Raw genomic sequence first — 18643 nt, forward strand, 5'->3', positions numbered from 1 at the left:
AACCCTCTTAATGTAAAATAACTGGCCTGAAAGCCCAAGTGCTTAAACCAGAATTAATATACTTTTAGAATAACAGACACTGAGACCTAAATCAGCAGTTCCCAACTTAGAAGGATGTAAGCTACCTGTTCTGCCACTACAGTGCAGACCACAAACCCTCTCAATGTAAAACAACTGGTCTGAAGCCCAAGTGTTTAAACTAAAAGGCTTAGAATGAGTTACACCAAGCAGTAATAAATACAATTGAGAACTTTTAAGATGACGCAAAAGCAAAATAAAGTAGGAAGAAACACAAGTACAGTAAAAGCAGAAGAATTTTTTTTTTTTTTTTTTTTAGAAAAGTAGCAAAAGCAGTAGTAAATACAATTCTCATGCAGTGCAAGCTGGCACACTTGAATATGTAGCAATATTAGTCCACACACAGTTTGCAAAATGTAATTAAATTAAAAAGGACTAAAAGCAAGTGCAGAAAGGGTTTATTAGGTAGAATGCGGTAAAGAGATGTCCTGGGGGGGGTGTCTTAGATCAAATCTACAGTGGGGCGGGCACTGCAAAAGACACCAAATTTAAACTACAACCAAGAATAGGGAGGGGGGGTGGAGGAACAGTTTCAACACAGATGTAAGGAATGTGCAAATTATAAAAAAATATATACACTGTTTTCTATATATTTGCAGAGCAGTAAGACACAGATATCAAGCAGACAATTTAGCTCTATAATACAGAATAACACAGAAAATATACTCAGCTCTATAAACTTGAAGATAGTTCTGTAAGGCTGTCTCTCAAACTAAGGTTCCAGTTTGAATACAGGTTGTTAATTAAAAGGAGACACAGCACTAGCTAAATTATATCAGCTGAAAGACAAGGCAGGAAATGAGGGGGTGGGGAAACAGTTTCAACACAGATGTAAGGAATGTGCAAATTATAAAAAATATATATACTGTTTTCTATATATTTGCAGAGCAGTAAGACACAGATATCAAGCAGACAATTTAGCTCTATAATACAGAATAACACAGAAAATATACTCAGCTCTATAAACTTGAAGATAGTTCTGTAAGGCTGTCTCTCAAACTAAGGTTCCAGTTTGAATACAGGTTGTTAATTAAAAGGAGACACAGCACTAGCTAAATTATATCAGCTGAAAGACAAGGCAGGAAATGGGGGGTGGGGAAACAGTTTCAACACAGATGTAAGGAATGTGCAAATTATAAAAAATATATATACTGTTTTCTATATATTTGCAGAGCAGTAAGACACAGATATCAAGCAGACAATTTAGCTCTATAATACAGAATAACACAGAAAATATACTCAGCTCTATAAACTTGAAGATAGTTCTGTAAGGCTGTCTCTCAAACTAAGGTTCCAGTTTGAATACAGGTTGTTAATTAAAAGGAGACACAGCACTAGCTAAATTATATCAGCTGAAAGACAAGGCAGGAAATGGGGGGTGGGGAAACAGTTTCAACACAGATGTAAGGAATGTGCAAATTATAAAAAATATATATACTGTTTTCTATATATTTGCAGAGCAGTAAGACACAGATATCAAGCAGACAATTTAGCTCTATAATACAGAATAACACAGAAAATATACTCAGCTCTATAAACTTGAAGATAGTTCTGTAAGGCTGTCTCTCAAACTAAGGTTCCAGTTTGAATACAGGTTGTTAATTAAAAGGAGACACAGCACTAGCTAAATTATATCAGCTGAAAGACAAGGCAGGAAATGAGGGGGTGGGGAAACAGTTTCAACACAGATGTAAGGAATGTGCAAATTATAAAAAATATATATACTGTTTTCTATATATTTGCAGAGCAGTAAGACACAGATATCAAGCAGACAATTTAGCTCTATAATACAGAATAACACAGAAAATATACTCAGCTCTATAAACTTGAAGATAGTTCTGTAAGGCTGTCTCTCAAACTAAGGTTCCAGTTTGAATACAGGTTGTTAATTAAAAGGAGACACAGCACTAGCTAAATTATATCAGCTGAAAGACAAGGCAGGAAATGAGGGGGTGGGGAAACAGTTTCAACACAGATGTAAGGAATGTGCAAATTATAAAAAATATATATACTGTTTTCTATATATTTGCAGAGCAGTAAGACACAGATATCAAGCAGACAATTTAGCTCTATAATACAGAATAACACAGAAAATATACTCAGCTCTATAAACTTGAAGATAGTTCTGTAAGGCTGTCTCTCAAACTAAGGTTCCAGTTTGAATACAGGTTGTTAATTAAAAGGAGACACAGCACTAGCTAAATTATATCAGCTGAAAGACAAGGCAGGAAATGAGGGGGTGGGGAAACAGTTTCAACACAGATGTAAGGAATGTGCAAATTATAAAAAATATATATACTGTTTTCTATATATTTGCAGAGCAGTAAGACACAGATATCAAGCAGACAATTTAGCTCTATAATACAGAATAACACAGAAAATATACTCAGCTCTATAAACTTGAAGATAGTTCTGTAAGGCTGTCTCTCAAACTAAGGTTCCAGTTTGAATACAGGTTGTTAATTAAAAGGAGACACAGCACTAGCTAAATTATATCAGCTGAAAGACAAGGCAGGAAATGAGGGGGTGGGGAAACAGTTTCAACACAGATGTAAGGAATGTGCAAATTATAAAAAATATATATACTGTTTTCTATATATTTGCAGAGCAGTAAGACACAGATATCAAGCAGACAATTTAGCTCTATAATACAGAATAACACAGAAAATATACTCAGCTCTATAAACTTGAAGATAGTTCTGTAAGGCTGTCTCTCAAACTAAGGTTCCAGTTTGAATACAGGTTGTTAATTAAAAGGAGACACAGCACTAGCTAAATTATATCAGCTGAAAGACAAGGCAGGAAATGAGGGGGTGGGGAAACAGTTTCAACACAGATGTAAGGAATGTGCAAATTATAAAAAATATATATACTGTTTTCTATATATTTGCAGAGCAGTAAGACACAGATATCAAGCAGACAATTTAGCTCTATAATACAGAATAACACAGAAAATATACTCAGCTCTATAAACTTGAAGATAGTTCTGTAAGGCTGTCTCTCAAACTAAGGTTCCAGTTTGAATACAGGTTGTTAATTAAAAGGAGACACAGCACTAGCTAAATTATATCAGCTGAAAGACAAGGCAGGAAATGAGGGGGTGGGGAAACAGTTTCAACACAGATGTAAGGAATGTGCAAATTATAAAAAAATATATATACTGTTTTCTATATATTTGCAGAGCAGTAAGACACAGATATCAAGCAGACAATTTAGCTCTATAATACAGAATAACACAGAAAATATACTCAGCTCTATAAACTTGAAGATAGTTCTGTAAGGCTGTCTCTCAAACTAAGGTTCCAGTTTGAATACAGGTTGTTAATTAAAAGGAGACACAGCACTAGCTAAATTATATCAGCTGAAAGACAAGGCAGGAAATGAGGGGGTGGGGAAACAGTTTCAACACAGATGTAAGGAATGTGCAAATTATAAAAAATATATATACTGTTTTCTATATATTTGCAGAGCAGTAAGACACAGATATCAAGCAGACAATTTAGCTCTATAATACAGAATAACACAGAAAATATACTCAGCTCTATAAACTTGAAGATAGTTCTGTAAGGCTGTCTCTCAAACTAAGGTTCCAGTTTGAATACAGGTTGTTAATTAAAAGGAGACACAGCACTAGCTAAATTATATCAGCTGAAAGACAAGGCAGGAAATGAGGGGGTGGGGAAACAGTTTCAACACAGATGTAAGGAATGTGCAAATTATAAAAAATATATATACTGTTTTCTATATATTTGCAGAGCAGTAAGACACAGATATCAAGCAGACAATTTAGCTCTATAATACAGAATAACACAGAAAATATACTCAGCTCTATAAACTTGAAGATAGTTCTGTAAGGCTGTCTCTCAAACTAAGGTTCCAGTTTGAATACAGGTTGTTAATTAAAAGGAGACACAGCACTAGCTAAATTATATCAGCTGAAAGACAAGGCAGGAAATGAGGGGGGGGGAAACAGTTTCAACACAGATGTAAGGAATGTGCAAATTATAAAAAATATATATACTGTTTTCTATATATTTGCAGAGCAGTAAGACACAGATATCAAGCAGACAATTTAGCTCTATAATACAGAATAACACAGAAAATATACTCAGCTCTATAAACTTGAAGATAGTTCTGTAAGGCTGTCTCTCAAACTAAGGTTCCAGTTTGAATACAGGTTGTTAATTAAAAGGAGACACAGCACTAGCTAAATTATATCAGCTGAAAGACAAGGCAGGAAATGAGGGGGTGGGGAAACAGTTTCAACACAGATGTAAGGAATGTGCAAATTATAAAAATATATATACTGTTTTCTATATATTTGCAGAGCAGTAAGACACAGATATCAAGCAGACAATTTAGCTCTATAATACAGAATAACACAGAAAATATACTCAGCTCTATAAACTTGAAGATAGTTCTGTAAGGCTGTCTCTCAAACTAAGGTTCCAGTTTGAATACAGGTTGTTAATTAAAAGGAGACACAGCACTAGCTAAATTATATCAGCTGAAAGACAAGGCAGGAAATGAGGGGGTGGGGAAACAGTTTCAACACAGATGTAAGGAATGTGCAAATTATAAAAAATATATATACTGTTTTCTATATATTTGCAGAGCAGTAAGACACAGATATCAAGCAGACAATTTAGCTCTATAATACAGAATAACACAGAAAATATACTCAGCTCTATAAACTTGAAGATAGTTCTGTAAGGCTGTCTCTCAAACTAAGGTTCCAGTTTGAATACAGGTTGTTAATTAAAAGGAGACACAGCACTAGCTAAATTATATCAGCTGAAAGACAAGGCAGGAAATGAGGGGGTGGGGAAACAGTTTCAACACAGATGTAAGGAATGTGCAAATTATAAAAAATATATATACTGTTTTCTATATATTTGCAGAGCAGTAAGACACAGATATCAAGCAGACAATTTAGCTCTATAATACAGAATAACACAGAAAATATACTCAGCTCTATAAACTTGAAGATAGTTCTGTAAGGCTGTCTCTCAAACTAAGGTTCCAGTTTGAATACAGGTTGTTAATTAAAAGGAGACACAGCACTAGCTAAATTATATCAGCTGAAAGACAAGGCAGGAAATGAGGGGTGGGGAAACAGTTTCAACACAGATGTAAGGAATGTGCAAATTATAAAAAAATATATATACTGTTTTCTATATATTTGCAGAGCAGTAAGACACAGATATCAAGCAGACAATTTAGCTCTATAATACAGAATAACACAGAAAATATACTCAGCTCTATAAACTTGAAGATAGTTCTGTAAGGCTGTCTCTCAAACTAAGGTTCCAGTTTGAATACAGGTTGTTAATTAAAAGGAGACACAGCACTAGCTAAATTATATCAGCTGAAAGACAAGGCAGGAAATGAGGGGGTGGGGAAACAGTTTCAACACAGATGTAAGGAATGTGCAAATTATAAAAAATATATATACTGTTTTCTATATATTTGCAGAGCAGTAAGACACAGATATCAAGCAGACAATTTAGCTCTATAATACAGAATAACACAGAAAATATACTCAGCTCTATAAACTTGAAGATAGTTCTGTAAGGCTGTCTCTCAAACTAAGGTTCCAGTTTGAATACAGGTTGTTAATTAAAAGGAGACACAGCACTAGCTAAATTATATCAGCTGAAAGACAAGGCAGGAAATGAGGGGTGGGGGAACAGTTTCAACACAGATGTAAGGAATGTGCAAATTATAAAAAATATATATACTGTTTTCTATATATTTGCAGAGCAGTAAGACACAGATATCAAGCAGACAATTTAGCTCTATAATACAGAATAACACAGAAAATATACTCAGCTCTATAAACTTGAAGATAGTTCTGTAAGGCTGTCTCTCAAACTAAGGTTCCAGTTTGAATACAGGTTGTTAATTAAAAGGAGACACAGCACTAGCTAAATTATATCAGCTGAAAGACAAGGCAGGAAATGAGGGGTGGGGAAACAGTTTCAACACAGATGTAAGGAATGTGCAAATTATAAAAAATATATATACTGTTTTCTATATATTTGCAGAGCAGTAAGACACAGATATCAAGCAGACAATTTAGCTCTATAATACAGAATAACACAGAAAATATACTCAGCTCTATAAACTTGAAGATAGTTCTGTAAGGCTGTCTCTCAAACTAAGGTTCCAGTTTGAATACAGGTTGTTAATTAAAAGGAGACACAGCACTAGCTAAATTATATCAGCTGAAAGACAAGGCAGGAAATGAGGGGGGGGGAACAGTTTCAACACAGATGTAAGGAATGTGCAAATTATAAAAAAATATATATACTGTTTTCTATATATTTGCAGAGCAGTAAGACACAGATATCAAGCAGACAATTTAGCTCTATAATACAGAATAACACAGAAAATATACTCAGCTCTATAAACTTGAAGATAGTTCTGTAAGGCTGTCTCTCAAACTAAGGTTCCAGTTTGAATACAGGTTGTTAATTAAAAGGAGACACAGCACTAGCTAAATTATATCAGCTGAAAGACAAGGCAGGAAATGAGGGGGGGGGAAACAGTTTCAACACAGATGTAAGGAATGTGCAAATTATAAAAAAATATATATACTGTTTTCTATATATTTGCAGAGCAGTAAGACACAGATATCAAGCAGACAATTTAGCTCTATAATACAGAATAACACAGAAAATATACTCAGCTCTATAAACTTGAAGATAGTTCTGTAAGGCTGTCTCTCAAACTAAGGTTCCAGTTTGAATACAGGTTGTTAATTAAAAGGAGACACAGCACTAGCTAAATTATATCAGCTGAAAGACAAGGCAGGAAATGAGGGGGTGGGGAAACAGTTTCAACACAGATGTAAGGAATGTGCAAATTATAAAAAATATATATACTGTTTTCTATATATTTGCAGAGCAGTAAGACACAGATATCAAGCAGACAATTTAGCTCTATAATACAGAATAACACAGAAAATATACTCAGCTCTATAAACTTGAAGATAGTTCTGTAAGGCTGTCTCTCAAACTAAGGTTCCAGTTTGAATACAGGTTGTTAATTAAAAGGAGACACAGCACTAGCTAAATTATATCAGCTGAAAGACAAGGCAGGAAATGAGGGGGGTGGGGAAACAGTTTCAACACAGATGTAAGGAATGTGCAAATTATAAAAATATATATACTGTTTTCTATATATTTGCAGAGCAGTAAGACACAGATATCAAGCAGACAATTTAGCTCTATAATACAGAATAACACAGAAAATATACTCAGCTCTATAAACTTGAAGATAGTTCTGTAAGGCTGTCTCTCAAACTAAGGTTCCAGTTTGAATACAGGTTGTTAATTAAAAGGAGACACAGCACTAGCTAAATTATATCAGCTGAAAGACAAGGCAGGAAATGAGGGGGTGGGGAAACAGTTTCAACACAGATGTAAGGAATGTGCAAATTATAAAAAATATATATACTGTTTTCTATATATTTGCAGAGCAGTAAGACACAGATATCAAGCAGACAATTTAGCTCTATAATACAGAATAACACAGAAAATATACTCAGCTCTATAAACTTGAAGATAGTTCTGTAAGGCTGTCTCTCAAACTAAGGTTCCAGTTTGAATACAGGTTGTTAATTAAAAGGAGACACAGCACTAGCTAAATTATATCAGCTGAAAGACAAGGCAGGAAATGAGGGGGGGTGGGGAAACAGTTTCAACACAGATGTAAGGAATGTGCAAATTATAAAAAATATATATACTGTTTTCTATATATTTGCAGAGCAGTAAGACACAGATATCAAGCAGACAATTTAGCTCTATAATACAGAATAACACAGAAAATATACTCAGCTCTATAAACTTGAAGATAGTTCTGTAAGGCTGTCTCTCAAACTAAGGTTCCAGTTTGAATACAGGTTGTTAATTAAAAGGAGACACAGCACTAGCTAAATTATATCAGCTGAAAGACAAGGCAGGAAATGAGGGGGTGGCGAAACAGTTTCAACACAGATGTAAGGAATGTGCAAATTATAAAAAATATATATACTGTTTTCTATATATTTGCAGAGCAGTAAGACACAGATATCAAGCAGACAATTTAGCTCTATAATACAGAATAACACAGAAAATATACTCAGCTCTATAAACTTGAAGATAGTTCTGTAAGGCTGTCTCTCAAACTAAGGTTCCAGTTTGAATACAGGTTGTTAATTAAAAGGAGACACAGCACTAGCTAAATTATATCAGCTGAAAGACAAGGCAGGAAATGAGGGGGTGGGGAAACAGTTTCAACACAGATGTAAGGAATGTGCAAATTATAAAAATATATATACTGTTTTCTATATATTTGCAGAGCAGTAAGACACAGATATCAAGCAGACAATTTAGCTCTATAATACAGAATAACACAGAAAATATACTCAGCTCTATAAACTTGAAGATAGTTCTGTAAGGCTGTCTCTCAAACTAAGGTTCCAGTTTGAATACAGGTTGTTAATTAAAAGGAGACACAGCACTAGCTAAATTATATCAGCTGAAAGACAAGGCAGGAAATGAGGGGGTGGGGAAACAGTTTCAACACAGATGTAAGGAATGTGCAAATTATAAAAAATATATATACTGTTTTCTATATATTTGCAGAGCAGTAAGACACAGATATCAAGCAGACAATTTAGCTCTATAATACAGAATAACACAGAAAATATACTCAGCTCTATAAACTTGAAGATAGTTCTGTAAGGCTGTCTCTCAAACTAAGGTTCCAGTTTGAATACAGGTTGTTAATTAAAAGGAGACACAGCACTAGCTAAATTATATCAGCTGAAAGACAAGGCAGGAAATGAGGGGGTGGGAGAACATTTTCAACACAGATGTAAGGAATGTGCAAATTATAAAAAATATATATACTGTTTTCTATATATTTGCAGAGCAGTAAGACACAGATATCAAGCAGACAATTTAGCTCTATAATACAGAATAACACAGAAAATATACTCAGCTCTATAAACTTGAAGATAGTTCTGTAAGGCTGTCTCTCAAACTAAGGTTCCAGTTTGAATACAGGTTGTTAATTAAAAGGAGACACAGCACTAGCTAAATTATATCAGCTGAAAGACAAGGCAGGAAATGAGGGGGGTGGGGAAACAGTTTCAACACAGTTGTAAGGAATGTGCAAATTATAAAAAAATATATATACTGTTTTCTATATATTTGCAGAGCAGTAAGACACAGATATCAAGCAGACAATTTAGCTCTATAATACAGAATAACAGAGAAAATATACTCAGCTCTATAAACTTGAAGATAGTTCTGTAAGGCTGTCTCTCAAACTAAGGTTCTTGTATTCAAATGGAAAACAATGTTTTTTTATTTTCTGTTAATGCATGTTTTCCTGTGTGTTAAAGTCTTAAATGATAATTTAACAAAATTGTTTTAAAACAAAGTGATAGAGAAATCATCTTACAACTTATGTAGAAGATTCTATAGGGATAATAAGTGTACTGTTTCTCTAACAGAGTAGTTGATCCATAGAATGGACTACCAAACTGCATTAAAGCAAGCACTAGTTTAGATATTTTTAAGAACAACCTGGACACTTATTATGGGAATAACTGTTTAAGTATATTGGCAGGCTAGAAGGATATTATTGCCCATGCCTAAAATATTTGAATGTATGTATGTATGTATGAATGCAAGGCTAAAACAGAAAAAAAAGGAATATACAGAAAATAATCTGTAAAATGTGGCCAGACTGTAAATATTTTTAGTCAGCATTTTTGCAAGTAAAGAAATAGCAAAATTTCAAAATTAATGTATGTGCAAACTTGGATGCTGGGTTCTACTCCCCCTCTGTGAACATGGGTTATATTTTACAATACTTTAATCATTTGCTTTCTTGTTGTTAACATACCATGTATAATCATTATTGTAACATTTCTAAACATGTATTTGAAGGCAGGAAATAAGATCACATTAAACTGAATCCTGAAAGTTTGAATGTCTCTGAGCTGTCCGTTGACTTGACTATTTCCCTTGGCATATGGAAAGATTAGTGATGCCAGCCCATTCACAAAGCTTGATTTCCTGCTGAAAGTGTAATAAGAAGGTACAGTTGGGCCCCACTTACCATAATTGTAGATATTCGAGTAGATCAATGTTGCGGTACTAATTCTTAGGTCTTCCTGTCATTTCTATTTTCCAATTTCAAGAGTCTTTCATCATCCCAAGCTGACAGACAGATGCTCAATGACTGACATCCAGATGTCAGGGTATAAGAAGTGCATCTGTCGGCACCATCTTCAGGTCTTTCTAAGACAAGAAAAGCAGTTTGAAGGACACTGGACAGCACAACCTTCCCAGCTGCCTGGTTTTGGTTGACAATGGAAAGGAGTAAGAAATGTAAATATGGCTGGGATGAGCCAAAGGGATTGTATGTAGAAACAGTAACAGAGATGGTCCCTACATAATCGAGGGGTTGGAGGGTGGGATGAGCCAAAGGGATTGTATGTAGAAACAGTAACAGAGAAGGTCCCTACATAACTGAGGAGTTGGAGGGTGGGATGAGCCAAAGGGATTATATGTAGAAACAGTAACAGAGGTGGTCCCTACATAATCGAGGGGTTGGAGGGTGGGATGAGCCAAAGGGATTGTATGTAGAAACAGTAACAGAGATGGTCCCTACATAACTGAGGAGTTGAGTGTGGGATGAGCCAAAGGGATTGTATGTAGAAACAGTAACAGAGATGGTGAAACAGTAACAGAGATGGTCCCTACATAATTGAGGGGTTGGAGGGGCTGGGATGAGCCAAAGGGATTGTATGTAGAAACAGTAACAGAGAGGGTCCCTACATAATCTAGGGGTTGGAGGGTGGGATGAGCCAAAGGGATTGTATGTAGAAACAGTAACACAGATGGTCCCTACATAATTGAGGAGTTGGAGGGTGGGATGAGCCAAAGGGATTGTATGTAGAAACAGTAACAGAGATGGTGCCTACATAATCGAGGGGTTGGAGGGTGGGATGAGCCAAAGGGATTGTATGTAGAAACAGTAACAGAGATGGTGCCTACATAATCGAGGAATTGGAGGGTGGGATGAGCCAAAGGGATTTTATGTAGAAACAGTAACAGAGATGGTCCCTACATAACTGAGAAGTTGGAGGGTGGGATGAGCCAAAGGGATTGTATGTAGAAACAGTAACAGAGATGGTGCCTACATAATCGAGGGGTTGGAGGGTGGGATGAGCCAAAGGGATTGTATGTAGAAACAGTAACAGAAATGGTGCCTACATAATCGAGGGGTTGGAGGGTGGGATGAGCCAAAGGGATTGTATGTAGAAACAGTAACAGAGATGGTCCCTACATAATCGAGGGGTTGGAGGGGCTGGGTTGAGCCAAAGGGATTGTACGTAGAAACAGTAACAGAGATGGTCCCTACATAATCAAGGGGTTGGAGGGTGGGATGAGCCAAAGGGATTGTATGCAGAAACAGTAGCAGAGATGGTCCCTACATAACTGAAGTGTTGGAGGGTGGGAAGAGTCAAAGAGATTATATGCAGAAACAGTAACAGAGATGGTCTCTACATAATTGAGGGGTTGGAGGGTGGGAAGAGCCAAAGGGATTGTATGTAGAAACAGTACCAGAAATGGTCCCTACATAATCGAGGGGTTGGAGGGTGGGAAGAGCCAAAGGGATTGTATGTAGAAACAGTAACAGAGATGGTCCCTACATAATCGAGGGGTTGGAGGGTGGGATGAGCCAAAGGGATTGTATGTAGAAACAGTAACAGAGATGGTCCCTACATAACTGAAGTGTTGGAGGGTGGGAAGAGTCAAAGAGATTATATGTAGAAACAGTAACAGAGATGGTCCCTACATAACTGAAGTGTTGAAGGGTGGGAAGAGTCAAAGAGATTATATGTAGAAACAGTAACAGAGATGGTCCCTACATAATCGAGGGGTTGGAGGGTGGGAAGAGCCAAAGGGATTGTATGTAGAAACAGTACCAGAAATGGTCCCTACATAATCGAGGGGTTGGAGGGTGGGAAGAGCCAAAGGGATTGTATGTAGAAACAGTAACAGAGATGGCCCCTACATAATCGAGAGGTTGGAGGGTGGGATGAGCCAAAGGGATTGTATGTAGAAACAGTAACAGAGATGGTCCCTACATAACTGAGGAGTTGGAGGGTGGGATGAGCCAAAGGGATTGTATGTAGAAACAGTAACAGAGATGGTGCCTACATAATCGAGGGGTTGGAGGGTGGGATGAGCCAAAGGGATTGTATGTAGAAACAGTAACAGAGATGGTGCCTACATAATCGAGGGGTTGGAGGGTGGGATGAGCCAAAGGGATTGTATGTAGAAACAGTAACAGAGATGGTGCCTACATAATCGAGGGGTTGGAGGGTGGGATGAGCCAAAGGGATTGTATGTAGAAACAGTAACAGAGATGGTCCCTCCATAACTAAGGTGTTGGAGGGTGGGAAGAGCCAAAGAGATTATATGTAGAAACAGTAACAGAGATGGTCTCTACATAATTGAGGGGTTGGAGGGTTGGAAGAGCCAAAGGGATTGTATGTAGAAACAGTAACAGAGATGGTCCCTCCATAATCGAGGGGTTGGAGGGTGGGAAGAGCCAAAGCGATTGTATGTAGAAACAGTAACAGAGATGGTTCCTACATAATCGAGGGGTTGGAGGGTGGGAATATGCACTGCAACACTGATCTACTCGAATATCTAGAATTATGATAAGTAGGACACAACTGTACTAAGTTCCTCGTAGTCAGTGCTGCAGTACTGATCCTTGGAAAGATTCACAGTTAACCTGTGGGTGGAGGTGGTATAGTAAGTTTAGGAAATAATATTTTGTAGGATGGCAGAGGTGAACACTGCCCTGAAGACCTGTGATAATTATAGTGTTTAATAAAGATTCATACAAGACTAACTGCCCTTGGGGCCCATTTTAAGTATAGCCAATAACCCCAAGTAGGAATCAAACCCTTCACCTTGTGTCTGTAAGGTAAACACCTTAACCAATAAGCCGACCTTCCACCCTGGTGCACAGAATTCCAAGTGTCTGCCTCTAGGATAGTTTGGGTGGGAACCCCTTTAAGGAAAGCAGTAGCAGTTGCCCCAGGCCTGGTGGAATAGGCTTTAATGTGATCAGGTAAATGTGGTGCATGCAACAGAACCTGATGCAGTTTGCAATCCATTTAAATATGGTTTGCTTTGAGACAGGCTTGCCCTGTTTCTCCCCTGCAAAGGATACTAACAACTGGTCTGTCCTGCTTGTACTTTTTGTTCTGTCCAGGTAGTACCTGATTTGTCTGTGGACATTGAGTGAGTGAAGGATTCTTTCCGCATTGTTCTGTGGGTTTGTAAATAAGACTGGTAGATGGATAGCCTGGTTAAACATGAGTTCTGAAACCACTTTGGGCATCAATAATGGGTTTGTTCTGAGAGTTATCCTGTTAATGTGGAAATCAGTGGACAGCTCTTTACACATAACAGCTTGCAGTTCAGAGACTCTTCTACCTGAAGTGACAGCTATAAAGAAGGTGGTCTTCAAGGCGAGCATCCAGAAAGGTGCAGTTGCAGTTGGTTCAAAGGGTGACAGGGTTAGTTTTTCCAATACATAGTTTAGATCTCTTGCCGGAATGGGGTCCCTTCTGGAAGGTCTCAAGTGAATCACCCCTCTTAGAAATAGTTTCATGTGAGCATAAGAGAAGAGCAGTGGAGTAATCTGCAAGCAAGCTAAGATAGCAGAAGTATGGACCTTGATGCCAGAATAAGGAAGGCCCTGTTCAAATTGGTGTGAAAGGTAAAGCAGTACTGAACTGATGTCTGCTTCAGCTGGGATAGTGTGTCAGCCATGACACTAGCTGGGAACTCTCTTCAGTTTTGCCATATATGAAATTATGGTGTTAGGTTTCTTGCCTCCTTTAGAACAGAGAGCACCTATCCTGGGTAAGGCATCAAGGTGGGTGTCATGACTCAATCCTCCAGGCAGCTAGACTGAGAGATGCCAACTTGGCATGGAAAACCAATCCCCTGATATGGCTGAGAAGGTATACATCCTTTAGGAGCATGTGAAACCTCCCCTGACTGAGGGTGAGGAGCAGAGCCACAGAGGTGATCCCCAGGGTGAATTTCCTATTTCCCATTCAGTCATCAAGATTTTTCTTGAAGAGTGCTAATGAGGAGCTTTGTTTGATATAGATAGGTACTTTGTTCCAGAGTATGGGATGTCTCTGGGACAGGAATCTATCCCTCCAGCATGTCCTGTTTATTGTGATGACAAGGTTTAGGTCCCTAGAGCATGTAGCTTGGAGGGATTGGGATTTCTTTAAGTGGAGAAATGTCTTGGTTTAGACCCCAACCCCATGTGTAAAAAAAATGGAAAAGGAGTTGTGGAAAGATGATGACTGCCTTAGTGTAGCAACTACATTTCCCATCCAGCCGCTCAGCTTCTGGCGCATGCCCATTGCAGTAGCAGAGGGGTTAGTCATTGCTCTCTTCCAGGATCTGCAAAGTGGGGATTTCCGATGTGTAGGAAGCTTAGCTGCACCTTAACATTCAAATGTATTTCTGTGTATTACATTAAAGCTGGTGTGGAAGTCCAGTCTGTTGACTGCTTTTAAGATTGGAGTGATGTGTCACTGTTTGCAAGATTGGTAGGCACATGAATGCTTGAGTTCAGTTAAATAACACAAAGGTAGTACACTTTGTGTTGAATTTGGAGGCATTTTGTATATTAGAAGTTCACATACGGTGAATATAGGGGAATATATCTAAATTTTATATTCAGGCTTAACCATTTTGTGTAGTGAGAGAGTGGTATAAAAGGTCAACAGAATGTGGATTTATAGTAATTCCATGAGCGGGATAATAGCAGACAAGAAAAATAAGGATAACAGCACACAATGTCCAATTTTAATTTGCACGAGGGGACAGTCTCCGTCCTACATCCTAACTCCCTCATAGTTAGAAGTATTGTACACATGAGACTATGCAGCCTTCAGGCAAGTCAAAACTGCCTTATCACCACAGCTGCAGTGTCACTGTTGTTCTTTAAAATCTGAGTTAGTAACATTGTTTGACTAATCTTGCCATATGTGTTGCTACCAATCCTGGTATCCAGCAGAATGTGGAGATGCATGACTAGGGAGAGGAATAAAGGGATGAAGATGATTTCCTTTTACTCTTGATGATTGCATTTAGTCTTGTGGGCATGCCAGTCTTCACTTAGCATGAAAGACCTCTTTTTTTTTTTAGGGGGAACCCTACCTGTCCTTTCAGAAATCTGGCAACTCTGGGTGCAGGGATTAGTGTAGGGCTGTAGGCCTATAAATAGTCTGCAGCTTGTGTCCTGGTTTAGGTCCTGTAACAAAATGGTCACCTTGGGCTAGAAAGAACTGAAGATTGTGCTGACGGACGCCTTTCTTATACCCTGATGTTTGAATGTCAGTCATTGAACATCTGTCGGTTTGTGATGATGCTAAGACTCTGGAAATTGGGCCAGCTGCAGGCTTCTACATAGCAGGAAGACCCAATGACTATAAAGAACTTAAACTACCATATTCAGAACAGCAAGGGCATTTTATTTTAATTTTATTTATCCTTTGCTGACAGTGTTAGTCCCACTAGACTAGTAGCCTCTTTACAGTGGACACTGAGATGATATTTATATTACTATGGGAAAATTTGCCATGGCAACAGGGAATCTTTCCCTACTTTTTTCGATAGGTGCCATGGGATCTTTTGCATCCTCGTGAGCTACCACCAACTCAAGCAGATGACAACTCGGTTTAACATCTCATCTCATTCAAAGGATAACACACTCAGGTGTGCAGCACCCAATACCCGACCCCACCCCACATGCTGCACTGCAGTGTCAACAATTGATCAACCTAGTACAGGAACAGAACCTACAGCATTCTGCATGAAAGGTGAGTGTGTTACCTGTTGTGCCACTGACAATGAATGAAAGCCTAACTGAACAAAAAGGCAAATATATATTCTTACTCTGAGAATGGGGTAGTTTGGGATATTTCCCTTATTCCAAGGTACAAAAGTCTCACAATTAGTATATTTAAGTAGCAGAGATGTGAAGTCGTAGCCCTCATGCCAGGAGATACTAAAATCCTCTGTGCAGAAATGATTTAATTGCAGTACAACAAGCTTCAAGGTTTTCTGCTTTCATAATAATTTGCAGTTTATTTATGTTTTCTGTGTCATTATTGCCTCTGTTTGTTGACCGGGAAGCCTCCCTCCAGCTGGACATGATGGATTAGATCCCCATAGATTGGACTTCTCCTTGGTGCTAAGGGGAGAGCTGTCTAGAGTGGGTCATCATTCAGGCCCCCCATGAAGCTGTTTTGTGCCCTCCCACATATAAACACATAGATGCACACATTTGTCATTCTAGAACAGATTTACCATGATCAGTAGGAGCACAGTCTTTGCTGAAGTAACCACATTTTGATGCCAGACTCTGAATTTCAGGTAACACTGAGATACATTTTCCCCTGTGTGATACAACAATGGACCCACACTTTGATGAGTATTTGTGTCTAGTCCTTCTTATTAGATGAACTGGTTCTGCTCACATTTTAGTGGTTAGTGTTTTGATAGGTAAGTATTAGGGTAAAGACCTCTGTCTGGTAGCACCTCGTGTGGCATTTACAGAGTAGTTCTTTTAATAAACTGTAAGAAAATGAATAAATATCGGCTGTGTAAATGTGATGCTGGATAGAGTCCAGGCATGCTAGCTGCCACTGCTGAGGTTTAGATTGAGCTGGGGTGTGTTGATTTTAACCATATGGAAGAGGTAATTGCCTGCAGAGCAGATGTCTCATTCTCAATGAGCTCTCGAAACAAGGGGTGGAGCAGCAAGGTTTTATAAGGGTTAAAGAAAGTTTACATTCAGCAAACTAAATACATATGCTGGCAGGCAAAGACACTATACAATGAAATTAAAGCTATGAGGTAATCATGCAAACACTAGCAGGATATTCAAACACTGAATTCTGAGTAAGCTTTTTTTCAAGTGTGTGGAAACAATGGACAGATTCATGACTGTAAAGTTACACGTTTTGACTACCATGCCCACATTCATGTGAAACTGAGAATCATTTGATCAACTGAATCAAAGCACTGAAATCCCAGTTCATAAAAACAAGTTATCGAAACACAGATTTTTAAGTTCTTTCTATTTTTGAAGTTGTGACTTTTATGATGCTGTACAGCCCTATTGGAATGACACCAACTTTTATTTCAACATCTTTTGTGTTTACAGACAGCATGGATTCTTTAGTCTGCATATGTGATTATGTGGTTTGTAATACTATCCGAAACAGCAGACTGATTAAGTCAACAGTTGGCTATCCCCATTTCTGCAGCCACTCCAGTTCTCATTTGTGTGCTACATGGCAGGGCTTTTCACCTATGACAGTGGCTATAATATGAGACCATTGAGCACTGCTTACTTTGTGATATACACACAGCATGTGCAGAAGCAGAATTTAGGGCTTGGGTGTAAACCCTGTCCTGGTGTTCTCTGCTGTCTGAGGTAATTTACAGCCCTATTTCCTTTGCAGAATTCATGTGGGCAAGTGTGATATAAAGATCACCTAACCTCTTCTTCGTGCCATTAGTTTTAGGGATAAGATGTGGCAATGGAATTTATGGTATGGTACCAGCTGCATTTCTTCTCCCAGAAGGAGACACATACATCTAGATACCTGATACATGAAACCTCTAAATGCCAGCAGGTTGGTGGACAGAGTTAGGAGGCTGGCATAATGGTTAAGGTGTTTACCTTACAGACTGAAGGTGCAAGGTTTGATTTTCACACAGAGTAATTGGCTAGGCTTAAAACACCCCACAAAGACAGTTAGCCTAGTACTAAACTATGAAGATGAATAAGGAACAACACACTGATCAGAAAGCATCAGCTATAACCAGAATATTTCTTGAAAATGACAAAATACAAATTACTGAAATCAACATCTCTGTGCTGACTGGCACAAAAGTATTAGCGTACATATCTAGAAGAGGGAAGCATAAACTGAAAAAAGAGCTTACTTACTTTTCTGAAGGATTCTGAAGTCTGGTGAATCTTGAATCTCCTCTCCCTGTCGAAACCACTGGATATGTAAAGGACTTGCTCCCCTGACTCTGCACTCCAGTACAACGACCTGTCCCTCTGATGCAGTGACATCCTGTAACACCTACAAAAAGAGCAGCAAAGACACAGTCAACAGCAGAACTTCATATACACAGCCTTTGATCCTATGAGGATGAAACACTCTGTCAGTCATCCCAACGGTATTCAGAAATTACCCATTGTGTGAAAGGTAAAACATTAGAGACGGCAGAATGTAATACTCTTTATTTTTATGTAGTTAACTAACAACGTTTACTAAGCAGTACGCTTGTGTTTTAGGGAATGCTCTGAGAGTATACAGCGAAGAAAAACATTAAACAAACAAAGTGAATATCGTGTTAGAAGAGGGGCTAACATGGATTAGCATAAAGGCAAACCACTGCTCTTAACTACATATATGGCCTGAGAAGTC

At 38.1% G+C, this 18643-nt stretch overlaps 1 protein-coding gene across 4 annotated transcripts in view; it reads right to left on the reverse strand.

The window, feature by feature from the left end:
- Positions 1 to 18643, reverse strand: part of PALLD (palladin, cytoskeletal associated protein) — a 2901248-nt gene that overhangs the window by 1141451 nt on the left and 1741154 nt on the right. For all 4 annotated transcript variants that reach the window (XM_044062575.1, XM_044062576.1, XM_044062578.1 and 1 more), the window contains one exon: positions 18154 to 18295. In XM_044062575.1, coding sequence (XP_043918510.1) covers positions 18154 to 18295 — 142 coding nt within the window. The remainder of the gene's footprint in view (positions 1 to 18153; positions 18296 to 18643) is intronic.

The sequence above is a fragment of the Protopterus annectens genome, chromosome 2.part1 (assembly GCF_019279795.1).
Source record: "Protopterus annectens isolate FY-2018-M chromosome 2.part1, PAN1.0, whole genome shotgun sequence".
Taxonomy (NCBI): Eukaryota; Metazoa; Chordata; order Ceratodontiformes; family Protopteridae; genus Protopterus; species Protopterus annectens.